The 27,839-nt window shown below is 48.4% G+C and overlaps 1 protein-coding gene across 1 annotated transcript in view; it reads right to left on the minus strand.

Annotated features, from left to right (window-relative positions):
- Positions 1-27,839, minus strand: part of LAMA5 (laminin subunit alpha 5) — a 317,451-nt gene that overhangs the window by 32,903 nt on the left and 256,709 nt on the right. Inside the window, exons 49-62 of the mRNA XM_015425665.1 lie at positions 27,671-27,822; positions 27,465-27,575; positions 26,707-26,818; positions 25,190-25,360; positions 24,269-24,465; positions 21,568-21,684; positions 17,484-17,638; positions 13,334-13,475; positions 11,584-11,686; positions 8,582-8,695; positions 7,271-7,450; positions 6,281-6,423; positions 4,409-4,594; positions 3,405-3,541 (exon numbers count right to left, since the gene is read on the minus strand). Of these exons, the coding sequence (XP_015281151.1) occupies positions 3,405-3,541; positions 4,409-4,594; positions 6,281-6,423; positions 7,271-7,450; positions 8,582-8,695; positions 11,584-11,686; positions 13,334-13,475; positions 17,484-17,638; positions 21,568-21,684; positions 24,269-24,465; positions 25,190-25,360; positions 26,707-26,818; positions 27,465-27,575; positions 27,671-27,822 (2,020 nt within the window). The remainder of the gene's footprint in view (positions 1-3,404; positions 3,542-4,408; positions 4,595-6,280; positions 6,424-7,270; positions 7,451-8,581; positions 8,696-11,583; positions 11,687-13,333; positions 13,476-17,483; positions 17,639-21,567; positions 21,685-24,268; positions 24,466-25,189; positions 25,361-26,706; positions 26,819-27,464; positions 27,576-27,670; positions 27,823-27,839) is intronic.

The raw sequence follows: 27,839 nt of genomic DNA on the forward strand, positions 1-27,839 counted from the left end.
TACACTAGCCTTGGAAATGCAACAGAGTGTATGAGAGGCACTCTGAAAATTCCCTGAAGGGCAGAGAGAAAAAGGACGACACAACCCAAAACCAAGCAGATCAAAAAACAGAACCATCGTACAAAAAAACAGTAGTACACAAATAGTTATATAAGCCCATTGCATTTGGCAATTTTTGGCTGCAGACACAGCTGAAAGGAGGGGGGGGGAATGCTATTCCTTCTGTATTTCAGAGGTCCTTGTTGCCCACCCGACAATGCTTAATGGCATGAGCTTAAGAAGACAATTGCATCTACGGTATATGACAGTTAATTGACTCGTGTCCCCAGGACAAAGAAAAACTAAAAACAAACAAGCTCCCAAAGGGCTTTGATCAGTCTCTCAATATCAGAGTTAGTGCCGTCACGGGGGGTACTAGTTCTCTCTTGCTCATGGCAAGATAGTTTTGGGTAGTTGTTCCAAGCTCAGAGTAAGTCTAGAGTCAAATGATGCTTCCACCTACTAATATAACAGCAAGACTTTCATCAGGGCCAGCTTCAGCATACCCTGAGATGGGGCAGCTGCCAACGTCCGGGTCTTTTGGGGGGGGGCACCACTGCCGCCCTCCACCCGCTCAACTCCCCTGCTGCCCATCTACTTGTTTTTTGTTTTTAAATTTATATTTTATTAATTTTTTTCCAATACTGTTACAACAGTGTTCAGCAATAAACAGCGATACAAAAACTATTTCAACGCTAGATAACATTCAATGAGGGTACAGAAAAGAAGATCACAGGTTTTCATTAGCCAGGTCAGATACAAACAGGAAATTATGCTAACTTTAAGGCTATTTTGGATTGTATTATAATCAAATACAGTACAATGCAATCAAAAGAACAGTACATTTCTATAGGCCGGGTTGCTTGGAGTTGTTTCGCTATTTTCTAAATAACTGATCATAGGAAACCATACTGCCTGGAACCACTTTTGATATTTTTCTGACAGCAGAGCCGAGGAGTTATATGAAGTACGCCCATAGATGAAGCAACCCCAGATTCTTTTTTCCCCAATCTGTTAATGTAGGGACATTTTTTTGCTTCCATTTTTGCGCAATCGTTATTTTTGCTAACATCAATAAGGTAGAAATTAATGTTTCTGTACTTTTGTTACTTACAGCTGCACGCCATGTCTCCAAGAGGATGGAGTCCAGATCACAAGGTAAATTTACAGTAGTTATTAATGAAATTTGTTTTAATATCTCCCTCCAGTACGTTCTTATTCGAGGACATGCCCACCAACAGTGAGCAAAGTCTGCTGTAGCGCCACAATTTTCCCAACATTTGCTTGATAATTTTGGATTTATTTTGTGTAAGATGACTGGTGTCATATACCATCTGTTTAGTATTTTGAATGAGGTAAACCTAATGCTAAAAATGCATGATGTGTTGCTAGGGGATGACCAAACTGAATTCCATTGTTCTTCTGTGAATGTTTTTTTTTTACAATCTTGATGCCACTGACATTGGGATTTGCAACAGGTATCCTTATTTCCTTTTATTAGGATTTTATAGAGCTTGCCTATCAATCCTTTTAATTCACCTTGTGAGCCTTCCCACCACCCACACTCCCAGCTGCACGCATGGCCCAACATAGTCAGGGAAGGAGGGCGAGCACTGGGAGGACTGGAACATGAGCAAGCGGGTGGGGGAAGGATAGATGGTTAGGTAGTCAAGGAGGAGAATGCAAGCAGGTGGAGAGGGAGGTGTGAGTGGAAAAGGGGCAAGCAGAGATGGGGAAGGGCCCCCCAGGGAACTCTCTGCCCAGGGCCCACTGGAACCTGGAACTGGCCCTGACTTGCATTATTTTTCCTTATGAATGCCAGCGTAGTGTTAATGGCCCGGAGGTTCAATTGTAAATCAGGAAGTCCTGGCGGCAATCGTCTCCTGTGCCACAAAACCACAGGGGTGGTCTTAGGCAAGTCCCTTAGCCCGCCTTCAATCTGCATTATGGGGATAATAACAGTACCCACCCAGAGTTACTGTACCCTGCCAAGACAAAGCAGGTGAAATGCTCTGACAGGTACTTTGTACACGTTTATTTAGTATGAGCAAGATGCTTGGCAACACACAGCATACTAAAATGTTAGGCTTTGTGTTCAAAGCGCCAGTCTATCAGCGGCCATGGGGCTTAAAGGTAAGGTCCACATTCAGAGACAGATCAAGATGGGTAGCCATGTTAGTCTGCCTGTACCTGTGGAAAAGACCAAGAGTCTGGTAGCACCTTAAAGACTAATAAAATTTGTGGCAGGGGATGAGCTTTTGTGAGTCACTGCTCACTTTTTCAGTAAGCCACTGAATGTCAGAGCCAGGAAGCAACATCAGGGGAAGGCCTCAGCCTCTACGCCCTGTTGTTGAACCTCCAGAGGAACTGGTCGGCCACTGTGTGAGACAGGATGCCGGACTAGATGGGCCACTGGTCTGATCCATCAGGGCTCTTCTTGTGTTCTTACAAAGACCTCGGCCTCTATGCCCTGTTGTTGGTCCTCCAGAGGAACTGGTCGGCCACTGTGTGAGACAGGATGCTGGACTAGATGGACCCCTGGTCTGATCCAACAGGGCTCTTCTTGTGTTCTTACAAAGACCTCGGCCTCTATGCCCTGTTGTTGGTCCTCCAGAGGAACTGGTCGGCCACTGTGTGAGACAGGATGCTGGACTAGATGGACCCCTGGTCTGATCCAACAGGGCTCTTCTTGTGTTCTTACAAAGACCTCGGCCTCTATGCCCTGTTGTTGGTCCTCCAGAGGAACTGGTCGGCCACTGTGTGAGACAGGATGCTGGACTAGATGGACCCCTGGTCTGACCCAGCAGGGCTTTCTTATGTCCTTATGAAAGCCTCAGCCTCTATGCCCTGTTGTTGGTCCTCCAGAGGAACTGGTTGGCCACTGTGTGAGACAAGACGCTGGACTAGATGGACCACTGGTCTGATCCGGCAGCGCCCTTCTTGTGTTTTTATGCCACCCGTGTTCACAATTGAGAAGGGAGAGAACAGGAACTGACCCGGGAGCTCCTGCAGTATATCATAAAGATGCGTGCCAGCTGGGATTGCAGAAATGGCAATCAGCACCAGGAGGGATTATGCAGGACTAGTGACAGCCCCTCCCCTCGACACAGGGGCACCAACTTTTAAACTGGCCTCTCCAGGTCTCCCTTTGACATCAGTTTGATCTGCAAGCAACCACCGTCATTTAGCTCCATGCTGTGAGAAGCTTCCAACTGCCCATTTTCACTCATTAAACCTCTATTAAAGGGACCTCTATTACCCTGATGAGGGCTGTGGCTGATTCCCCCCCCCCCCCCAATTCTAAGTCACACTGACTTGGAACGCTCACATCCCATCTGTCTCCCGTTCCCCCCCGCATTCTGTACCTGTTGATGCTGACAGCTGCAAACTGTTCCCCGATCTCTTCGTCGACGGTTAAATGCGTTGGCTCCTCATCCCCCAGCTTATAGATGCACTGCACCTTGTGGTCTTTCAGGATGACACCCATGTAGTCGCCGGTGGCCTGGATGGGCAAAGAGGCAAGGGCAAATCACCGGACATGCTTTCAAGACTGTGGCCGCTTAAAACTGACGGGAGCTTGCAAAGCCTGATAGGATTTGGAGCTGCCAAAGTCCAGTTTCCACCTTAATTGTGTCCTCCTCTTGGAGCCCCCCCCCCCGTCTCACCTTTCTAATGTGAAGCATTGGGAAGTTGAAATTTATTTTAGTTTTATCTATTTGTTTACATTAATGTATAGTCCACCTTTCTCACTGGGAGTCAAGGCAGATTACACAGAGTGAATTGACGCAATCAACAAGTTACACAGAGTGAACTGACGCAATCAACAAGATGCAATCAGCACTCAATGAACAATGCGATAGGATTTGGGCTGTGAAACCAACCAGAAGTCTAAAAAACAGAACTGAAGTAAAGCAAGAGAGTTAACAGGACACATTAAATAATTACACAATTGAGATCTAACCTACAGCACACGATACGCAGCACTACAGACCACAGTCCCCAATAATTTATCTAAGGGACTTTGTGAATCATTTAGCACCGTGCAACTCTATTGCCTGCTTAAAAATAATAATTCAGCTCTTGCATAATTCAGCTCTGCACAGTTTGTGGACGGCGGGGAGAGCGGGAGCTTTCCCGACCTCCTTGGGCAGGCCATTCCACAAGGTGGGGGCCACCACGGAGAAGGCACACATACAGACCGTTATTGATTTCACCCATTTGCAGGTTGGCACCTGTGGAAGGCCCTGCGGGATTTACATAACCCCCCCCTCTCAATTTGTTATGAGGACCAGAGCATTGAGATTAGACTTCTCCACCTTCTCCTCAAACCATTTTGGTGGGGGGTGGAGAAAAGGTAAAAGTAACTTACATCCCTGTGTCCTAGGTAAAATACAAAGCGCCCTTGGTCATCTCCGTTTTGACGCCTCTGTCTCGACCTGGCCTCCGGATTCTGTATGTAGAATTTGAGGGACGTGTAGGCAGACATATCCTGGAGGTTGCTGGGAGTCCGGACCTGCACGCCTGAAGTGCCGTTGAATTTCACCGGGACTTTGATCTAGGAGCCGAGAGACCAAACCAATAGAGGAAGAGGCATCGTCATGGTCGGCTCTTTTCTACTCACGTTTCAGCTACGCATGGTTGCAGTGTCAGACTAGGAGTGACGAGACCCAGGTTGAAACCTCAAGTCAGCCATGACCTGGGGCCTCTCTCTCTCTCTTTCTCTCTCTCTCAGCCTAACCTATCTTAAAAGGTTGTCACGAGGATAAAAGGGGAGAAAAGGTGAACTTTGCATACTGCCCCAAGCTTCTTGCAGAAAGGGCAGGATAAAAACAAACGTGATAGGTTGCTAAACAGTGTTTGGGGCAGAAGTGGTAAAATGCAGAGTCTGCTGTTCTAGCAGGATTCACTGTGCCTAAATCATTTCTGTCCAATCTCCCCTTTAAAATCTTCACTGCACAGCACAAGGTCCTTGGGGAACAGAAGGCCTAGGCTCACTGGGCAGCTTTTTTCCCTGACCGATTGCATTAAACCATCTGCTGCAAGTTGAACCCTCCACTGGCCTTATAAACCCAGTGTTGTCTCATTTCTTGGGTGCTTTTAAATACCTGGATAGAAACGAAACGCCCTGACCTGGATGGACTAGGCTAATCCAGTCTTGTCAGATCTCAGCAGCTAAGCAGGGTCAGCCCTGGTCAGTATTTGGATGGGAGACCACCAAGGAACACCAGGGCAAACCACCTCTGAATGTCCCTTGCTAAATAGCCACCGATTCTGGGCTGCTGCTGATCAGCTGAGCTGCCTGGGCTACAAACGAATTCCTTAGCACAGCTGCCGTCTCCTAAGGATTCATTTTAGGGATAAGGAATATGACAGAGGCTTTTCAGTCCTGCAGTTGTAGAGAACAGGGCAAACTGAACACAGGGAGTCAGACCACTGGTCCCTCAAGGTCAGTGCTGTCTACTCAGACTGGCAGCGGCTCTGAAGGGTCTCTCCCATAATCTCCTGCTTGATCCTTTAACTGGAGATGCTGGGGATTTGAACCCAGGTCCTTCTGCATGCCAAGCAGGTAAGAATGTAAGAACATAAGAGAAGCCAATGCTAGATCAGGCCAATGGCCCCTCCAGTCCAACACTGTCACACAGTGGCCAAAAATACCAGGTGCCATCAGGAGGTCAGGACACTAGGAGCCCTCTCACTGTTGCCCCCCCCCCCAGCATCAGAAACACAGAGCATCCCTTGCCCCAGGCTGAGAGTTCCTATCTATACCTTGTGGCTAATAGCCACTGATGGACCTCTGCTCCATATGTTTATCCAATTCCGTCTTGAAGCTGTCCACGCTTGTAGCTGCCACCACCTCCTGTGGCAGTGAATTCCGTGTGTTAACCACTCTTTGGGTGAAGAAGGACTTCCTTTTATCCGTTCTAACCAATGCCCCCTCTAAGCGGTGGAGTCTTGTGAGCAAAAATTCTACTCTGTGAGCTGCTGGCACTTGGCTACAGCATAAACTAGTGTGCTCTGGAGCCATCCTTCCTGAGCCGAGACAAAAATGGGTGAGCCAGAGGCTAAAAAACTGAGCTAGCTCACAATAACTCGGCTTAGAGGGGACACTGGTTCTCACCCGACTGCTCAGCAATTTCACTGACTGCCCACAGGTTCTTGTATTGTGAATGGCCTACCACTGGCTGTGGCCCCTTCCCCTGTACCTGCCAGGGCACTTAACTCTCCCGTGTTCGTGCCATACCTTGCTGACAGCGTTCCGGGCCAAGGATATCAGCTTGCGCACCCGCAGGATATTGTCCGAAACGGTCGCGTTGTGGCTCTTCCTGTTCTCCAGGCTGCTCAGCTTGCCCAGGAGCAGGGGGAGGGAGCTTTCCAGGCTTGACACTGACAGGCAGAAATTCATCACGGGAGGGGAAAAATAAGCCCAAGGAACAGGAAGGTAAGCGCAACAACTCAGGCAAGAGACAACAGCAGGGAAATGGCTGATTTCACTCTCCGCTGCAAAGTCAATCTCAAATTAATATCTGCCCTGACAATCGGATAGAGCGTCTCAGTGGCAAATTGGCGTATAATAAAATCAACAGGGCATAAAAAGAGACTCGGGCTGTTCATAGACTGGGAAAAGGTACACAGAAGCTGATTAATTCCCTAATAAACCTATTCAGAAAGGCTAGAAGGCAAAGCAGAGAGCAGTTAATCTCTTTTTCAGCTGAATGCCCTGTCACAAACAATAATCGAACACAGACAGATAAATAAAAACATGGCTGGTATATTTGTTGGGGGGGGGGGGAGAACGTACAGTAGGTAGAAATTTAAAGGACTCTAATAGGCCATTCACCCTGACCTGGATAGCCCAGGCTAGCTCAGTCTCATCAGATCTCGGAAGCTAAGCAGGGCTGGCCCTGGTTAGCACTTGGATGGGAGACCACCAATGAAATCCAGGGTCACTCTGTATAGCCAGGCAATAGCAAACCATCTCTGTTCATTTCTTGCCTCGACAACCCTATGGTCCAACATGATTTGATGGCACTTTATACCACCAACAGGCCACTCACAGAAAAACAATAACACAACTAAAAACGTATACAAGGTTCCTCTTCTAGACTTTGGGAACTCTATATTTGAGAAGGAAGGTGTACTGACGGTCTCTCTGTCAAGTGAGGGTCACCTTCAAACCACAACTGCTCATCTCATGGAATAAGGGCCAGGCCCCAACATGGGCATCGCATACCAGTGTTCTTGGCATCTTCAACCGCCTGCTCTAAGTCTTCATTCTTCAGGTCTCCATATTGCTCTTTCCACCTGTCCAGATCATTTTTCATGCTGCTCAGTCTCCCTTCCACCTTGGCAGCTGTCTCATTGGCCTTGGCGGCAACGTCCTTGGCATTCTGTATTGCCTCGGTGGTGCCATCTTGGAAAGGGAAGAAGACAACTTGTAAGCAAACAGACAGACAAGCAAAATGCATGGCAGACTACCAAAAGTCAGATGAAAGAAGCAAGGCTCTCAAATAAGTAGCTTTGAATGTCCCACAACACTGCCCCAGGTTTCTTCCAAGTCAAGAAGAGTGAATAAATTGCATGATCACATGAAGCTGCCTTATACTGAATCAGACCATTGGTCTATCAAAGTCAGTAATATCTACTCAGACTGGCAGAAGCTTTTCAGGATTTCAGGCAGAGGTCTTTCACATCACCTACCACCTGATCCTTTTGGCTGGAGGTGCCGGGGTTTGAACCTGGGACCTTCTGCAGGCCAAGCAGATGTTCTACCACTGAGTCACAGCCTCTCCCTGAAGGACAGCTGTTGGAGGCCATGGGCCAAAAACTCAGGGTGCAACTAGACAAGATACTGCAGATCTATGACCAGTTCCTCTCTTTCAATTTTCCTAAATGGCAATTAGAAGCCTGAATAGCTCAGACTAGACAGATCTCGTCAGAGCTTGGAAGCTAAGCAGGGTCGGCCATGGCCAATTGGTGGATGGGTAACCAACAAGACAAGGGTTGCTACACAGAGGAAACAAATGACAAACCACCTCTGCCCATCTCTCACCTTGAAAACCCCATGAGGTGGACCTTCATGAGGTCAACATGAGTCAGTTGGAGACCAGTCTCCAACACCAATACCAATTGCATTCTGAGAGACGATTTCTGCTCCACGAGGAAGCGCGATAACATTCAAACTTGTGTGTATGGAGGAGGAGAGGAATAATCTCACATATGCCAAATCCAGTTAATTTCATGCATTCATAGTTGTACAATTCAGACATAGGTAAAGGGTCTGTCTTGAATCAATCATTATTTGGCTTTCAGTGGCAAATCTAGATATTGATGTACATGTTACCATCCTAATGTAACATACAGTGCAATCCCAAACAGAGTTAAACACCTTTCTAAACCAACTGTCTTCAATAGACTTAGAAAGGTATAACATTGCTTAAAATGGCACTGATAGATTTGCAAAAACAACACTGGTTTTTTTGAAAACATTACGGTGGAGATTTCAACACTTTTCTTTTGTAAAGGAACTGCGACACGGACAAACCTTGGACCGCATCCAACTTGCTCCTCTCGGACTGCAGCTGGGTCAGAAGTTGGTCCTTCTTTGTTCGGACATCAGCCAATCTGTTTTTGGCTGCCTGCAGTGCCCTCTTGATCTCTTGGATGGAAATAAATATATTTTCATAAGTACAAGGTCGCATGCGTACAACTCGGGATTGGTGGAACGAAATATCTAATCACTAACACAGAGGAAGAGGCTTGTAGAATATTTCCATGCTGTCTCTTCGAAGTCCTGCTCGAGGAGGCTTACAATTAAAAATCACAGTATAAAACATATGCCATTAGACAAGCAGCATGAACACTGTCCATAAAACAGTGAGACCAGTAAAAGGAGGATCAGATAACCCTCCCATTAAAATTTTGGATTAAAAGATGTGTCTTAGAGTGGTACCTAAAAGAAAGTAAATTATGTACAAGGTGAGCCTCAAAGGGGAAGGCGTTCCAAAGGTAAGGTGCCACCACTGAAAAAGCCCTGTCTCTTACCCCTCTCATCTCTGAAGGTGGCGGCACAGAGAGCAGAGTGTGAGAGGCAGATCTTAACTGGGGGGCTGGGCAGGCCGGTAGCTACCACGGGGCTCGCCCCCCTAGTGGTTTTTATGGGCCTCCCTCCCTGAGCCTTGCCTCCCCCCCCCCCCCCCCTTTCCGTGCCTGTCAGCGAGAGGACAAGGGCGGCACAAGGAACGGCGGTGGCACAAGCAGCAGCAGAGACGGCGAGGCTGGGCTGAGAGATGCTTGCCACCCAGCCAGCCAGCCAGCCAGCAGCAGCTAAGCCAGGCAAGGCAAGGAGGCAAGGAGGCGCCTCATCTGGCCCTGGCCAGGTGCACCCGGCTGTGCTCCTGCGGGCCAATGCATCCACACGCTGCACCTTCATGGCCAGCCCAGCCACTGCACGCCTTGCCTCTCCCAACCCCAGGAGGGAGCCAAGAGTGGAGGTCAGGCTGCCCCTGGTGTGGTGACGGGGGAAGGGGGTACTGGGGTTTTTTGGGGAGGGAGGGAGCCAGATGCTCCACAGGGAAGGGCTGCCCTTGCCGGGGGGGGGGGGAAGAAAGCTGCCTCTCTGATTTAATTAGCTGGCCCCCCCCCCCCCCAATGCCTCCTCAAAAAAAAACCCCTAGCTACGGGGCTGGGGCTGGATCGTAAGGGAGGAGAGGGTTCTTCTGCGGTCGTGGACAAAGAAACATCCGCATCTTGTTCCCTAGCTACACAGTGTACGGGAACCTATGGCATTCTCATCTCCTTCCCTATCTCTCCCAAATCCTTAAGAGCCAGAGTTTTCTAATAACACAGCCAGCTGGTAACAACACGTGTCGTGGGTGCCTGTTCATTTTAGATGCCTTAGAAATGCAAGAGAACACACCCCATGCTCTCCAGAACCAAAATGCATGCTTGATGTGAGCGAGCAGTTTGTATGCAGATAATGGAACATGAAAAGATGGGGGCAGAGCTCATCTAGAAATCTCCCTGCTTCCTCCCAATTCCCCTCGCAAGTCCTGGCAGGGCAAACCCCCCCCCCCCCCCCCACACACCCTGCCACCAGAACACTAAGATACAAAAAAACCCTGCCTGAAGATGCCTACGGAAAGCATGGGTTCACACAGGGGGCTCACATCTGGTTATGTGGGCCCCTGGACAGCAGTGGGGCCTTAATACATTGTGCAAAGTGTCCTTCTGCCACCTGCAGTCCTGTTGTGGAACTACACCATTTATTCTATGCAGTATCATGGAGAAAGGGGAGCAGGGAGGGCTGTGGTGGTTACAAAAAACGATGAAGGGCTACAGCTGAGTGGCTACCGCCTCTGGTAACCCCCTCAGATATTGGCCCTTTTTAAGCACACAAGTGCAATGGGCTGGCCAAAGCCTGAGATGGACTTTGACTAATGACAACTTGTTCTCCGACAGTGGACAGCCACTCAAAAATGAACATCCCCATACAGCAAGAAGGATCTTGTAAACCCACTTAAGAACATAAGAGAACATAAGAGAAGCCAATGTCGGACCAGGCCAATGGCCCATCCAGTCCAACCCTCTGTCACACAGTGGCCAAAAATACCAGGGGCCATCAGGAGGTCCACCAGTGGGGCCAGGACACTAGAACCCCTCCCCCTGTTGCCCCCCCCCCCCCAAGCACCAGGAACACAGAGCATCCCTTGCCCCAGACCAAGAGTTCCTATCTATATCTTGTGGCTAATAGCCACCGATGGACCTCTGCTCCATATGCTTATCCAATTCCCTCATGAAGCCATCCATGCTTGTAGCCGCCACCCCCTCCTGTGGCCATGAATTCCATGGGCGAAGAAGTACTTCCTCTTATCCGTTCTAACTCGACCGCTCAGCAATTCCATTGAGTGCCCACAAGTTCTTGTATTGTGAGAAAGGGATAAAAGTACTTCTTTCTCTACCTGCTCTATCCCATGCATAATCTTATAAACCTCAATCACGTCACCCCTCAGCTGTCAATTCTTACACCTGCTTCCACCACACTCCTTTTCCTGCCTCTCATCCCAGATCTGAAACAGGTTGGTGACGCTCTTTCCATTCCACCATCAAAAAGGCAAACACATTTATTCAGATTTTATTGTCGATGAACACCCAACTATTATAAGCCCTGAATCGGCAGCTGATAGGAGTGAGTTTCTGGAAGGCAGCTTAGCTCAAAAGGGGGGTGGGTGGTGGGTGGGAGGAAGAGACTGGGTTCAGGGTCAGGAAAGGCCCCCAGGAAAGGCTTCTGCTGTTCGGGACAAGGTGCTGTTCCAGACCGGAATGGCCCAGGTTAGCCCAATCACGTCAAATCTTGAAAGCTAAGCAGGGTTTGGTCCTGGCTAGTACTTGGATGGGAGACCACCGAGGAAGTCCAGGGTTGCCACGCAGAGGCAGGCAATAGCTTCAAAAACCCTACTGGGTTATCGTGAGTCAGCTGCCACTTAACGGCACCAGCCATCACCAGAGTGTGCCATCAGACCCCCCCCCCCCGGCCTTCTTTCTCACCTTCGTTGAGTTTCTTCTGCTCTCTCTTCACGGCTTCTTCCAAGGCATTGCTGTTTCTCTTCATCTCTTTGGACTTGGTTCCAAGATCATCCAGGATGACGCTCTGCGCACACAGAAGCTGAATATTTGAATCCTGCCTGCCGGGTGACCCACCAAGTGCCTCCCACAAAGCTCAGGCGAGGACTCTGGCTGCCCTGGGGCTAGAGCTGCCAAACCTTATGCTTCCTTTATTTATTTATTTGATTCATACCCTGCCCTCCCCCAAGGGTGTAGACTTTCCAATTTCCCGGGGGGGGGGGGGGCTGGGGCTGGGCCAGAGGCATTGCTTTGCTAGGAGCAAGGGTGGCTCCCGGGGAAGGCTGAGCAGCTTCCTGAAAATTTCGGCGGGGGCTAATGCCCCGCCGCCCCCACGAAGATTACGCCTATGCCCCCGCCAAAGCAGGCTCAGGGTGGCTGGATGTTTGCGTGTGGAGCCTGGGAGACTGGGGTTTAGGGAGGGGAGGGGCCTCAGTAGGGTATAATACCCCATACAGCCCACCCACCCCCACAACACAGTCATTTTCTCCAGAAGTGGAAACAATGTTTTAAATAAATAATTAATGGATAAGCCAGTTGTGTAGTCCTGACGATCAGTTGTAATACCAGGGGATCTCTATTCTCCACCAGGAGGTTGGCAACCCTTTCCAGGGCCTTCCTCAGATAGCCTGGTCAAGAGCCAGTTTGGTGTAGTGGTTAGGAGCGCAGACTCCTCCACATGCAGCTGCTGGTGTGACCTTGGGTCAGTCGCAAGTTCTGTCAGAGCTGTTCTCTCAAGAGCAGTTCTCTCAGAGCTCCCTCAGCCCCACCTACCTCACAGGGTGTCTGTTGTGGGGAGGGGGAGGGGGAGGAGATTGTAAGCCACTCTGAGACTCCTTCGGGTAGTGCAGGGTATAAATCCTCTCCTTCTTCTACAGACTAGGTTGGATCCTGTGGGTCCATTCTTCCCCTGTGCAAGGGGCCTTCCCGTCATCCTCCTTGATCCTCTCGCATCAGGGGAAGACTGCTTACACTGGGGAGGAATGGATCCAGAGGATCCAACCCAGACTGTGAGATCTAACCCACTGCCCCACAATATACTGTGAGAGTTTCAATGCTCAAAATATTTTATTTTTTTAATATAATGTATATATATCTATACATACGTACATACATACATGTGTGTTTGTGTGTGTGTATTGCAATGAGGTGAATCCCCATCCTTGAAGAAGGCAGATACTCTTTCAAATAGAGTCTTACCCATTCTGAACCGAATTAATGTCTGATAAGCCAAATGCAATCCAATTGACTGGACAGATAACAATTTAAAGAGGTATGCGTGTAATCTTCCTGGACTAATCTGGCTTTCCAAATTGGGCCGTGAGGACATACGGGGCTCATAATAAGGGAGCTGGGAGCTGGGAGACGGGCGCAACCTGACTGCCAACACCTCCCTGGCAAAAGACTCGACAGCTGCCGGGTTCCTTTTGCGCTTTTGTCTGCCAGCCTGGCTCTCGTTCCGCAAGCCCTCGTACTAGAGATGTCTTCCCAGGGAAAGGGGGCATCGCGTAGAAAGAGAGCCAGCTTTTCCCAACAGCCACCGCTGCTGGGCCAAGTGAAAACGGCCAACTTGGGAGAGGCGCGGGACAGATTTGTGGGGTCGCCCTGCATTTCCCAGGCTGCTGGGTCTCGCCAGCTGCACTAACTGTAGCCAGGATTTTTGAAGGCTCCTTACCGTCAAAGCTTCACCGGCCGCACGGTTGGCTTTGTTGGCCGCGTTCTCGGCATCCTTGACTGCTTCGATGATGCTGGCGTAGGCGTTGGAGGCGTTGATCGCTCGCTGAATAAACCCGTTCTGGTTTGTGCCGTGGATGATGCTGTTTTTTACAGGACAAATGGATGGGTGGTTTAGCAGCAGTCCCAACGGGTCCACGCTGCCAAGCCATGGCTACAGGTCCCTTTCAGCAGCTTAAACTACAAACCTGCTTGCCGAATCCCATGCATGTTTTCTCACACCAAGATGCTGACATCAGAGGGGGCAGACTAGATCGGGGATCCCCAATACAGTGCCCGTGGGCACCACAACTTCTACCAATACCTTTCCTTTTAGAAAGTGGGTGGGGTCGGGTAGAGTTTGCCTGCTCGATTTGATACCATCGGGTTGTGAACTTGGTGTAGTGGTTAGGAGCGCAGACTCTAATCTGGGAGAACCGGGTCTGATTCTCTACCCCTCCACGTGCAGCTGCTGGTGTGACCTAGGGTCAGTTACAAGTTCTTTCAGAGCTGTTCTCTCAAGGGCAGTTCTCTCAGAACTCTCTCAGCCCCACCTACCTCACAGGGTGTCTGTTGTGGGGAGGGGAGGGGAAAGGAGATTGTAAGCCGCTCTGAGACTCCTTCGGGTAGTGAAGGGCGGGGTATAAATCCAATCTCTCTTCTTCTTAAGAGGCTTTGGACTCCACTTAATACAAAACAGAACTTTGGTTTGCGCATGGTCATTGTGCCTACCTCGACCTCTTATACCCTTTGATGAAAGATTTTCTTCGAAATGGTCTGAACATCACGTACGATACCATCGGGGTATACTAAACAGTGTATTTTCTTATGGACTCTTACTGCCACCCTTGGAGGGCTTTAGGATAGTGTTTCTTTTAAGAATTATCATTCTGTGGTTTGTGAGACTTTATGATGTGCAATACATTTTATTGAAATATTGTATGCGTTTATATATTCAGTATATTTAATATATTTGTATGAGCATTATTCCATGGGGTCGTGAAGAGTCGGACTCGACTGCGACTGAACAACAACAACAAAAAATGAGCATTATTACTTGTCTTTGGGAAAAACAATTTTGGGGAGAGTTTTACCTTTTCATTTGTAGATTTATACTTTCCCTTCCTGGTTAGTTCTGTGCAAAAGTAGGCTGTGGTAGCCATTTTTTTGGGCTGCCTCCACCACACTGTGTCACAATTCTAATGGTGCCTGCAGGCTCAAAATGGCTGGGGACCCCTGGACTAGAACTTCCCACAGTGTGCTGCCATATTCCTTCAGAGCGGATAGCTATACACTGTGCCTTTGGAGCCAGAGTGGGGGTAGTGACTAGAGTGCTGGGCTAGGCTCTGGAAGACCCAGGTGCGAATTCTCACGGCCATGGAAGCTTGCTGGATGACCTTGAGCCAGTCACACACAGAGTCCAACCCACCTCACAAGTTTGTTGCAAGAATAAAACGGAGGAAAGGAGAACGATGTAAGCCGCTCTGGGTCCCCACTATTTATTCTATTTACTTATTTAATTAGATTTATATACCGCCCTCCCCAGATAGGCTCAGGGCGGTGTCCAACAGTTAAATAATACTATTGGAGCAATATTAAAATAACAATTTATACATAAAATATCATAAAAATACCGCGTAACTATAGCGGTAGTCAGATAACCAACCAGAATCCGGCCGCTGGTGGACAATTGGCCGGAAGAAGCTGGGCAAAAAAGCTAGGGCCAGAGAAACGGGGGCGGGGGATGTTTGCTGGCTCAACCAAACGCCTGGCGGAAGAGCTCCGTCTTGCAGACCCTGCGGAACTGCAATAAGTCCCGCAGGGCCCTGACCTCACACGGGAGCTCATTCCACCAGGCAGGGGCCAGGGCCGAAAAAGCCCTGGCTCTGGTCGAGCCTAGCCGGATGTCCCTGGGGCCGGGGACCACTAACAGATATTGATTCAGTGACCTCAGTGTCCTCCGGGGCTCATATGGGGAGAGGTGGTCTCATAGGTATGCTGGCCCCTGGCCGTATAGGGCACTGAAGCTAAGCACTGGGGGGAAAGGCAGGGTATAAATGAAGTAAAGAAATAAATAAAAGTGTATGGTGGGGGAATGAGTACTAAGAGGGCCCCTGAGATCTATCATTCCCTCTTGCACTGAGCACTGTGAGACCAAACGAGAGGCAATCAACAGCCTTTCTAGGTTTGGGTCGGGTTAAGAAAGGTCCGCAGATTCGGCGGAGAAAAGCCAGCCTCTGTTCCAAAAGGGTTGTCTTATCTCTGTGGCCACTTCCGGCTGCACGCACAGACTTCTTATCTGCTGGCTGCAGTGAAAGTTTGGTTTACAGAAAGGAACAGGAATCCAGGGCTTTTGACATCTGTATGGATGTGATTTTTACTGTAGCTCACAAAAGTATATCTTCAAAAGGGCAGACCACTGGTAGCTGCAGCAGCGGTACAAAAATACGAGCGTAAGAATGCACTCTTTTCAAAGCCCTCGTCTATGGAGGGGGGGGGAGAGACATTAAAGAGCTGGGATGGATTCTTCTGAATGTTCAAAACCAAAAAGAGCCTTTACATATTGCCAGATCCCTGCACCTCGTTCAAATCAAAGTCCTTTCCCCTGGTCTGTTGCTCCCACAGACCAGCAACAAAGCTTTCTAAAGTGACAAAAGAAAGGCAAAGCTCCAGACAAATTCTACAAGGGAGACAAAACAGGCAAATTGAGAGATGGTGTTGTGAAGTGGTTAGAGTACTAGATGAGGATCTGGGAGACACAGGTTCGAATCCTAGCTCTGACACTGAAACTTGATAGGTGACCTTGGGCCTCAGTGTAACCTACCTCACAGGAGTGTTGTGAGGTAAAATGGAGAGGACAATGGTATAAAGCCACTTTAGGTTCTCATTGGGAGGAAAGGAGGGCTATAAATGAAGTAAATCCATACACAAATTCACTACTTTTATGACAAAATTGCTTAATTCCCCTCCCCTTAAAGTGTAAAAATATGGGGTTTTGTGAAAGGTGTGTAGACTGTTTTAACGAAGATTTGCAAACTGTACAGAAAATTAGTATTTTGTTTGGCTACACAATCCCCCAGTGTGAGCTGGGATGTGCAGCCATGAAGCATGTGACGAATAGGTCACAATCTCTTAGGCCAACCTACCTTGCAGGACTGTTGTGAGGAAAAATAACTGTAAAGGCCTATGAAAACTGAAACGTATGAAGGGAATTCCTCATTCAGGGGGGTTTGACTAGAATCGGACATGGTGGATCCCCCCCTCCCCAAGCTGTTATCAGAAAGGGATTCTATTAGCCTTCCCATTCCTTTAACCTTTTTTAATTAAAAACAAACAAACCCGAGAATGATTTCACAAAGGAAACTGACAGTGTAATGGTCTCATCCCACCAAACCGCTTTGCCAAAGCACATTATTAAACAGTTTAAAACACATCTTCCGGAATCTCTGAACAAAAAACTTGCAAAAGCCAACCACAATTATGAGTGGGGCACTTGATATACAAAATGGAAACCATACAGGGTAATACATGAACAAGAACTCTCCAGCTAATTGACCTTTGTTGGTCTGGGAGGTTCGACTGGACTCCCAACTTTGTTCTCACATCTGTTTGTTAACTCTGCAGGGCTTTTTTTCCTCTTCGACAAAATTCTTTTAGGAGTGTTTCAAAGTTCATGAGTTTTCAGTATACAGATTGAAAACTTCATTTCCCTCCTGAGAGTTTCGGCACCTCCCCCACCCCACCCAAAAAAGAGCCCTGTTTGTACGCTAATTTACTGCTATTCACAGATCTTACCAACTGCCTTATCTGAACATCTGCTACAATCACCCAGTTACTTATGCACCTTGACTCTAACTAGCCTTTTCTGGCAACTAAACCCTCCCCCATATGTAATGGTCGAGGAAGCCTTGGTTCACTGCGTCTGAAGAAGTGTGCATGTACACAAAAGCTTATACCCAGAATTAAAGTTTGTTGGCCTTAATGGTGCCATTGGACTCCAACTTGGTTCTCTAGCTATAATGTTACCAACAAAACCCCAGGACAGAAACCTAGCTGGGCTTGCTAGCCAATGAGAGCTTGCTGGGTGGGGGGGGACCAAAAGAGAGAGTTACCTGGACAGGTTTCGTGCCAGTTCATCCAGGAGTCTGGATCGGTTCTCGGCTTCCTCGACAATGGGGATCTTATCGCTCGTGAGAGAGTACTCCTTGGCCTTCTGCGAGAGGGGATATTTGGCCCCATCGAGCTCAGCTGCAGCTTTCTCAGACTCCTGCAAGACATCACGGATCACTTGCGGGCATCTGTCTGCTTTGGAACTCCTGCTAGCCCATTTCTTCCCCCCTCAGACAGGACAGGGAGCGCACACACAAAACCCCCATTCAAGCATCTGAGGCCTACTGCAAAGAAGAGGAGGAGCAGCAGGAGCAGACTGGGTTTTATACCCCGCCCTTCACTACCTGTGCTGCCCCAGCCAGCTTTAATGTACCTTTAAGAGTAGTTGCACCCTGGGAATTGGAGTCCACAGTTAGGGGTCCCAGAAGCTTCCCTCTGACTGGCTCATTAAGAGTAATTTCCTGAGCTCAGAGGCGCAAAGATAGGAGTTTTATTGTTCTTTTCCGTTTCTTTGTCCATCAACCCTTACTGGAAAGAGAGGGAAAGACCATCTCTTCTCTCACCTCGGCTATAGAACTGACCTAGATCACAAGATGCAACTTTCCACCCAGATATCAGCTCGATTTTGAGTAAATGTTTTTCTGAATGCGTGTGAAGTTAAATAAAGATGATTTAAGCTCTCCTCAGTAGTCGTGGTTGACTCACACCTAGAGAGCACTGGAGTCTCAAGAGTGGCTTACAATCTCCTTTCCCTTCCCCTCCCCACAACAGACACCCTGTGAGGGAGGTGGGTCTGAGAGAGCTCTCTCGAGAACTGCTCGTAAGAGAACAGCTCCGAAACAACTTGTAACTGACCCAAAGTCACACCAGCAGTTGCATGCGGAGAAGTGGGGAATCAAACCCGGTTCTCCCAGATTAGAGTCCGCACTCCTGACAACTACACTAAACTGGCCAGGAAGTACACGGGCCTTTCCCTGGTATTAAGTATGGGGCTGTCAATTTTCTACTGTTTGCAGAAAATAAGGTGATTCTGCAGTGGAAATGTGGAACATTGGTGTGAGGAGTTAGGTAGTGTGCCAAAATTCTCCTCTGTGCCTAAGCCACCTTTCCAATGCCATGAGAAGCTATGTGTTTGTTTTCCCAACTTTTGTATATGACTGTATATGCCTTTAATAGGCTTTTAAGTAGGGTGCTGCCTTAACACCATGGCCCTGGCCCTAACATCAACATCACCACCAACTGGATGGCTAACAGCCTGGCAGGAGCCTGGACTGGGGTATAGGCAGCCATTGAAATGCTGATAGAACGTCGCCATCTCTTACTATAGGATGTACTGAGTAGTTATGGTTTTATACTGTAATCTTCACTTATTTTGTTTTTACCATATTATGGAGTTTTAATGTATTTTTCACGTGTATGTTTGTTAGCCGCCCTGAGCCCACCATGGCGGGGAGGGTGGAATACTAATTTAATAAATAATAATAATAATAATTCAGCAGATCGGTTCCACTACTGGCGGTGCTCTCATCCTGTGCTAGCCCCCTTGATAGGAAGAACATGCCTCGTGCTGGAGGAAAACACTGTCGCTACAGAAAAGCATCTGCAGAGCCACGAGCCATACAAAATGCATCAGTTTGGAATCCAGGAAAATTCTCTTGAGTCCCAGGGTGCAGAAAGAGTTTTCTGGGGCTGCGAGACTCCTTAGAAATGAAAATTTCTGCCTGCTTCTGTGGACAGTAAGAATCTATTAGTCACATCCCGATGGGAGCCAGTGCGATGTAGCCGTTAAAGAGCGACGGACTCTAATCTGGAGAACTGGGTTCGATTCCCCACTCCTCCACTTAAAGCCAAGCTGGGTGCCCTTGGGCCAGTCACGGCTTTCCCAGCCCCCCCCCCAAAAAAAAACAAGTCTAGCTCGCTGCATAATGCTAAAAAGAGCTAGAGCTTCAGGTTGCCAGACAATTCTAGAATCTCCTGGCTACACCACACACAGTACCATACAATAATCTATTTATTTTTAGTCACATCCCAGGATGACAAACTGGACAGGTAGCAAGGATTGCTACCACAGTCAAACAGCACCCGCTGAACATCCTTCTGTCCTGGGGTTCCTGAGACATGCAGGCTCTTCGCATGAGGGGGGGGCCTGTGGTGCAGTGGAAGAGCCTCTGCTTTGCATGCAGGAAGTTCCAGGTTCAGTCCCCCGCATCTTCAGGCGAAAGGACTAGATAGCAGGGGATGTGAAAGCCCTCTGAGACCCTGGAGGGTTGCTGCCAGTCTGAACAGACAATGTTGTTGTTGTTCAGTCGCACAGTCGAGTCCGACTCTTCGCGACCCCATGGACTAGATCACGCCAGGCCTTCCTGTCTTCCACCGTCCTCTGAAGTTTGCTCAATGTCATGTTCGTTGCATCTATGACACTGTCTAACCATCTCATCCTTTGCCGTCCCCGTCTTCTTTGACCTTCAATCTTTCCCAGCATCAGGGTCTTCTCCAGTGAGTGCTCCCTTCTCATTTGGTGGCCAAAGTATTTGAGCTTCAGTTTCATTATCTGGCCTTCCAGGGAACAGTCAGGGAACAGTCAGGGAACAGACAATACTGACCTGAATGGCCCAATGCTCTGATTCAGGAGAAGGTAGCTTTGTCTGCGTGCATCAGATTAATCTGAGGAATCTTGAGAGGAACTCAATGCACTATTGTTTCGTGGGTAGTCAAGTTGGTCTGCAGTAGAAGAACTGGATTTGAACCCAGGAGCCCCTTAGATACCAACGAGGGAGCTTTGACTACTGAAAGCTCAGACCCCGGAAATCTGGCTGGTCTCTAAGATGCTCCTGGACTCATAAGAGCATCAATGTTGGATCGGGCCAATGGCTCATCCAGTCCAACGTTCTGTGTCACACACTGGCCAAAACTCAGGTGCCATCAGGAGGTTCGGCAAGCGGGGCCAGAACTCCAGTAGCCCTCCCACTGTTGCCCCCCCCCACAAGCACCAAGAATACAGAGCATCACTGCCCCAGACAGAGTGTTCCATCTATTGTTGTTGTTCAGTTGCACAGTCGAGTCCAACTCTTCGTGACCCCATGGACCACATCACGCCTGGCCCTCCTGTCTTCCGTCGTGCTCCGGAGTTCGCTTAATTTCATGTTCGTTGCATCGATAACACTGTCTAACCATCTCATCCTTTGCCGTCCCCTTCTTCAGATCCAGTTTGGTGTAGTGGATAAGTGCGCGGACTCTAATCTGGGAGAACCGGGTTTGATTCCCCACTCCTCCACTTGCCCCTGGCTGGATGACCTTGGGCAAGCCATAGAGAGCGGTTTCTGTCAAGAGCTCTCTGAGCCCCACCTACCTCACAGGGTATCTGTTGTGGGGAGGGGAAGGGAAAGGGGTTTGTAAGCTGCTCTGAGACACCTTTGGGTAGTGAAGGGCGGGGTAGAAATCCAATCTTTTCCTCTCTCTCTTCTTTCACCTTCAGCCTTTCCCAGCATCAAGGTCTTCTCCAGTGAGGGCTCCCTTCTCATTTGGTGGCCAAAGAATTTGAGCTTCAGCTTCAGTATCTGGCCTTCCAGGAAACAGTCAGGGTTAATTTCTTTTAGGATTGACCGATTTGATCTCCTTGCAGTCCAGGGGATTCTCAAGAGTCTTCTCCAGCAGCACAATTTGAAAGCATCTATTCTTCGGCGTTCAGCCTTCCCTATGGTCCAACTCTCGCAGCCATACATGACTACTGGGAATACCATTGCATTGACCATACAGACAATACCATCTATACCTTGTGGCTAATAGCCACCAATGGACTTCTGCTCTATATGTTTATCCAATCCCCTCTTGAAGCTGTCTATACTTGTAGCCGCCACCACATCCTGCGGCAGTGTCTCAAATCTAGCCCTTCAATGCACTATGTGTTTCTCTCGCCTCTCTACCTTGTCTTCACAAGATATGCACGGCTAATAAAAGGCTGCCCCTTGGGTGTTTGTTCCCTTTCCTTGCTTGGCAAGAACCAGTGCCCCGCAGTCACACGCCTCCTTCCCCCTCTCCTTAGTTCACACAATCCTGATGTCGTGCTGGCCCTTTTGTGCCACTTACCTCTGTGATGTCATCGATTTTCTGCAGGAGATCAGAGACCTGGGCCAGGAAGTCCTCCGCCATGTGTAAGACGTCCTGAATCATGCAATGCTGTTCCTGCAGCTCCCGGCTCTTTTGCTGCAAAACAGGGGATTGGTTAATGGACAGTGGCCCGCTATAGAATGCTGGCATCTCAAAATACACACACACACCCCGCCCGCCCGCCAGAAAGGCAGTCATGTACAAAGGGTACTTCTACGATGCAGGCTCTCTTTATGCAGATTCTCAGCTCCATGTTCCTATCTGCGGGTCTCATTTTTACTGTAACAGAATAACGTAGCTTCATCTCCAGAAGCTCATCCCATTTCTGCTGTGATCCAGAAGCTGTCAACACGATGCCTTTCAAATATTTGTGTTTTTACTTACTTGATTCTTTTTATACCCCACCTTTCTCCCTAGCGGGGACCCAAAGCAGCTTATGTTGTTTGCCTCTCTTCCATTTTATCCTCACGAGAACCCTGTGAGGTAGGCTAGGCTGAGAGTGTGTGGCTGGCTTAAGGTCTCCCAGCAGTTTTCCATGGCAAAAGTGGGATTCGAACCTGGGTCTCACAGATCCTAGTCTGCCACACTAATCACTACACCACACTGGCTCTTATGTAGCTCCAATCCTGTGCAAGGTAGCAGACTTCTGAGCCGTTTGGAATTACTACCTGTATAAGTTTCAAACATCTACACGGCCACTCAAGAGTTAATTAAGAATGCAGCTGATATCTGTAGGTGTTTTGTGAGAGTGGCGTGTGGCATGAAAACGGCACTCTCTCATTATTCTTGTTTATACTTATAAGCCAAAGGCAATTGTGCCTTTCAGTGCAACGTCTCTGCTCGCCCCAGGCAGCAACGGTGTCAGAGTGAGCAGATGAGTGGCAGCATTTCCTCCCAACCATCACTACAGTTTCCCCCCTGAATTATTTTGAGAAGCATTTGGAAGCCTTAGCTGGTGCAAAACACCATGGTCTACCCATCACCGGGAGTGGCGTGGCATGGAAGACTCCCAATTTACCGGTGCAGAGGACTTCAATCAAGGAGCATTATTTTTGTTTACAAGAAGAGTTGGTTTTTATACCCCACTTTTCTCTAACCTAAAGGGTCACAAAATAGCTTACAATCGCCTGCCCTCCCTCTACCCACAACAGGCACCTTGTGAGGGAGGTGGGGCAGAGAGAGTTCTGAGAGAACCGTGACTGGCCCAAGGTCACCCAGCAAGCTTCATGTGGAGGAGGAGGGGGGAATCAAACCCAGTTCTCCAGATTAAAGTCTGCCCCCTCTTCACACCATGCTGGCTCTCAAGAGTAGGCTTTTATACCCTGCTTTTCTTTACCTTAAGGAGTCTCAGAGCGGCTTACAATCTCTTTCCTCCTTCCCTTACTCTCCCCCCAACAGGCACCTTGTGAGGTCAGTGGGGCTGAGAGAGTTCAGAGGAAAGGAAAGGGAGAGGAAGGGAAGGTGACTGAAAGCTCATCTGAGAGAAGGGCGGGGTATAAATAATCCCTCCTGCTCTCCCCCCCCCCCAGGTTTTCACCATCGTAAATAATTTGGTGTCATCTGCAAACTTGGCCACTACACTATTCACCCTTGTTCCAGATGATTTATGAATGAATTAAAGAGTATTGGCTGTGGGACCCGACTGCTTACTCCCCTCCATTGTGAGAACTGTCCATTGATTCCTACTCTTTGCTTCCTGTCAGTTAACCAGTTTTTAATCCATAAGAGAAGCCATCCTCTTATCCCATGCGTCAATGCAAGGCTGCTCCATATATAGGGAGACCGAGCTTGTCAGCCTTTAAGACACTATCCACAAACCCCCCGTTTATGGGCTGTAGAACATGCAAGGCATGTTCTGGTCAGGAGTGGGGAGGAAATAGGACAGATGGATAATCCAGAAACAATTTTTTAAAAAACCCAAAATGGTAGTTGCCTAGCAGCCACACACTCCCTCTCCACCTTGTTCTTCTACCATCTTGTCTCAAACAGGCCTCAGACTGTCCCAGTGTCTTTAGACCCACCTCCTATGAAGCCGCAGTCTTTAGCCCAAGCAGCTTAGAAAGTGAAACATCTCTAGACGTCCCTCTAAGTTACCTTTGGGGCTGACAGACAGACAAGCTAAACAAAGCTTAAGGAGGTGTGAGCAGGGCTATTTTTGGGCAGGAACGCACAGGAACGGAGTTCCAGCTGGCTCCTGAGTTGGCCACACCCAGCAGGAACTCATTAGCATAACAGGCCACACCCAACAGCAGGAACTCATTAGGATTGGCTACATTAGAGGTGTGTGGCCTAACATGCAAAGGAGTTCCTGCTACAAAAAAGTCCTGGGTTTTGACAACAAACAAGGTAAACAGAATAAGGAGCAAAAGGTGGGTGTGGCTGGATGACCACACTTCTGGTAACATGGGGGTGTGGCCTAATATGCTAATAAGCTGTGCTGTCAGGGGTGTGGCCTAATAGGCTAATGAGCTTCTGCTGTTGGGTGTGGCCTATTAGGCTAATGAGTTCCTGCTGGGCTTTTTCTACAAAAAAACCCCCTGGGTGTGAGAATATGTTGCAGAGTCCTTCTCTGTATCTGACACGCTTTACATACACATTGAAACAGTGAGGTGACTTTTTAATTCGTTCGATCCCCTGAGGCACAGGAGTGCGCTCAGATCAGCGAGCCTCCTCCCTGTACCTGGTATTCCTCCAGGTGATTCCGATTTAGGCTATTGAGGTCCTCTGTCTGACGGGTCTTGTTGACAGCTTCGTTCAGGGCATCTCGCAGGTCCATGAGCTCCGAGCTGTACCGATCCAACCTGTCGGTGATGCTGTCCACCAGTTCTTGGTTGGACTCCAGTTTGCTGAATAGCTCAGATTTCACGCGATGCAGCACTGATGGGACGAGAGATCAGAATGGTGACTGATAGACACAAGGAAACGCGTCCCGTGTCTGCTGGCTCAGTGTTATGCCGGTCACGACAGACGAGGAGGGAAGCCCAAGGACTGGGGAGTTTGAACAAACTGTTTTATTGAACACATTCGCCTCTCCAGCGAAGATGAAACGATAAAGATACAGGGACGGTTTCAGCCCGAAGATCCTCCTTCTCTTTCCCCTCCTTCCTTTGAGCTCCAAATTTACCAACCTGAGGTCAACAATTTGGGTGCTACATCTGATCCGTTTTGAAAACCTCTCCTATTCTGCATGCATGGAATAAAACGCAAGAGTGGGCACTTCGCAGCACGCTTGGAAGTGACCGGGATGGTAGCTCTCGTGTCATCTGTCTTCCAGATCCTGACTGCCATTTTCGCAATCTAACAATAATCTGGGAATCTGGAGGAGCTTCAAGACAGTCTGGAACTGGAACTCATCTCTCCCAGGATTTCAGTCTGTCAAAGCCTATTCTCTTTCAATGGTAGTGGAACTGCCTTTGAACCGAGGATAAAACGACAGTTTGGTATGCTCCATATCTCAGCGTGGAAGTTCAATGGCATGATTAGAATGAACAGCTCTCGAACAGATTACCCAGAGGAAAGAGGCGGTGAGATTCCAGACAGAGCTTACCCCAGAGTGATTCTCCACCCCCTCCACGCCTCTGCCCCTTGCCGTTATACTCACATTTCTGAGCTTCTTCGTGCTCTTCAGCGGCTACTGCTCTTTGGATGCTAAAATCCCTGCTTTTCATTTGCCTCAGCATCATGTCCACCTCGGCTAGCTTCTGCCGAAACTCCTCTTTGGAGGCAGCGCTGGCATTTGCAGCGGCAACAGTCTCCGTCTGATATATAAGATCTAGACAGAAAGCCACACCACACCATTCTTTCAAAGGGTTTTTGTTTTTTTAAAACAGATAATTTCGATGGAGTCTGTGATCTCCTGTTTCGTGATGGGTTTCTAAGACAAAATTTCTGGCATAACTCCGCAAAATCATTAAAAATCCTAGCTAAGAGAGTTAACTCGAAGCGCATGGAAAGAACAATATACAGCATCAAAGACAAAAAAAGGTAAAATGCACACCAGAAGGAAATCTATAATACAAGCATTTTGGGAATATTATAACAATCTTTACTCCTGAAACAATACCCCACAAAGTAGAATTTCTGAGCACTTTCACAAACATCCTGCTACAAAAATAAGATCAGAGCACAAAGGGTTTTCAATATCCTTTGGGTCTAGCAAATAAAATCCGGTTTATGTTTCCACCCCACGGTTCTCGGACGCTAGTCGCTTCTCTGTCCGTGCTCCTCACGGGGCTCGGAGAACAGGGTCTGTGATCCCCCAAACAATGATGAAACGTTTCAAAGAATGTTCTCTCCTGCTCCGCACTGTTCCATAAAAACTTTCACGGGACTTACTGTGTACTTTCCAAGGACCGCACAATCCTTTGCCCATTAAAATAAACAAACAAATCTCGTCACTGCCCTCTGTTGTTTACCAACGACACTGTTTATCATGCGGCTCATGTTAACAGTCCACCAAGCTCAAAGCTATCCAGCAAACACTCTCATCTCTCCCCCAGGTGGAGGCCATTTAAATGTTACCTCCTCCCTCTGTCTCTCTCTCTCCTGCATAGCTGTTCCATGGCAGTTCCCCAGAGCATCGACATTACCTGATTTTGTGACTGGGGATGCATAGTTAACTACCACTCCGGTGCTGAAGCCATTTAAACCCTAATTAATTATCTATCGTATGGCATTGTGGGTGGAATAGCCAGAAGATCCCAAAGGATTATTTGGCTGCCTGAAGCTGTAGCTCTTTTTTGGCACCACTAGGTGGCGAGCTATGCTTATTTTTAGGCTAAGAGTGCTGTGATTTGCTCAAGGTCACCCAGCCGGCTTCAAGTGGGGAAGTGGGGAATCGAGCCCAGTTCTCCATATATAGAGTCCACCGTTCTTACCCATTACACCAAGCTGGCTCTCTTATTTAGACACTATCTCTACTGCATGGAAGCTGGGTCCACATGGCCAGGGTTAACATTTAAATGGTCTCAACCATCTATTTAAACTTCTAGCACCACTGAAAATAAATGTAATAGTTTTGTTGCTTCCATATGCTACAGGTGATGCCAAGATTCAGTTTTGCCCTGATCATATTCCCAAACTGAATCTTTGGATAAGGAGGGAGATTGTAAACCTCACCATCAATTTTGTTCTGAATGCTTTGCATGTCCAGAATAAGGTTCTCTGCCTGTTGGTAGCTTTCTTCTGTACTTTCGGTCACTTGATTTGCTTTTCGATGGGTCATAGTTGCCTAAAAAATGCAGTAAGTCAATGTTTTAGATTACTGTTTGTTATTTATACTTCTATCACACTGTCCCCCACGAGTGGGCTCAGGGCGGGTTACAACCAATTAAAACAGTTAAAATACGGCTCCAATAAATCAAATAAAATCACAGCACAATACCAAGACAACACTCTCAAGATAGCAATTCCCAGAAAGTTCCGGTTGAGCATGTATGTATACCAGATGGATCAAGAGTTAGGCAGTAGATATTGACCACCTACAGCTTATCTCTATATGGGGGGAAAGCAAGGGGGGGCTGGGGAGGCTATTACGCATGGACGTCCACCGCCTCAACCAAAGGCCTGGAGGAACAGCTCAGTTTTGCAGGCCCTGCAGAATTGTAACAGATCCCACAGGGCCCAGATCTCACTTGGAAGAGCATTCCAGCGTGGCTAGCCCGCTCTCATCGGATCTCGGAAGCTAAGCAAAGTTGGCCGTGGCTACTATTTGGACGGGAGACCTCCACGGAATACGAGGGTCATGACGCAGAGGCAGGCCATGGCAAACCACCTCTGAACGTCTCTTGCCTTGAAAACCCTATGGGGTCACCCTAAGTCAGCTGTGACTTGATGGCAAATAAAACAGCAGGGGAAATGAAAGGAAAACACAATACCTTGTGTTGAAGGGCATTCAAATCTTGAATGAAGTCCATGTTCTCTTCTTCCAGTTCGTCCGCCTGTTGCCTGGCCCTGTTGATGGACCTCTGATACTCACGCAGGTGGTTCTGTGAAGGAGGAGAGAAGCTGAATAAGCAAAGCTGTGAAAGATCTTTTAGTACAACCCAAGTGGGAAGAGGACTATCTGGTCAGCTCCACTTACAGTGACGGTTTGCATGGAACCGTTGATGCTGTGTAGACGGGCCCAGGCAATGGAGGTCCCATTGAGGTTGGTCAACTGGTGCCTCAGAGCAGGGAAAGAGTCTTCAATCTTCTGCAGGTCTTCCAGCAGGAGCAGAACGCAGCTGTCGCAAGCTGTTGGGGAAGAGACA

The sequence above is a fragment of the Gekko japonicus genome, unplaced genomic scaffold (genome assembly GCF_001447785.1).
Source record: "Gekko japonicus isolate JY-2015 unplaced genomic scaffold, Gekko_japonicus_V1.1 scaffold1202, whole genome shotgun sequence".
Classification (NCBI taxonomy): Eukaryota; Metazoa; Chordata; class Lepidosauria; order Squamata; family Gekkonidae; genus Gekko; species Gekko japonicus.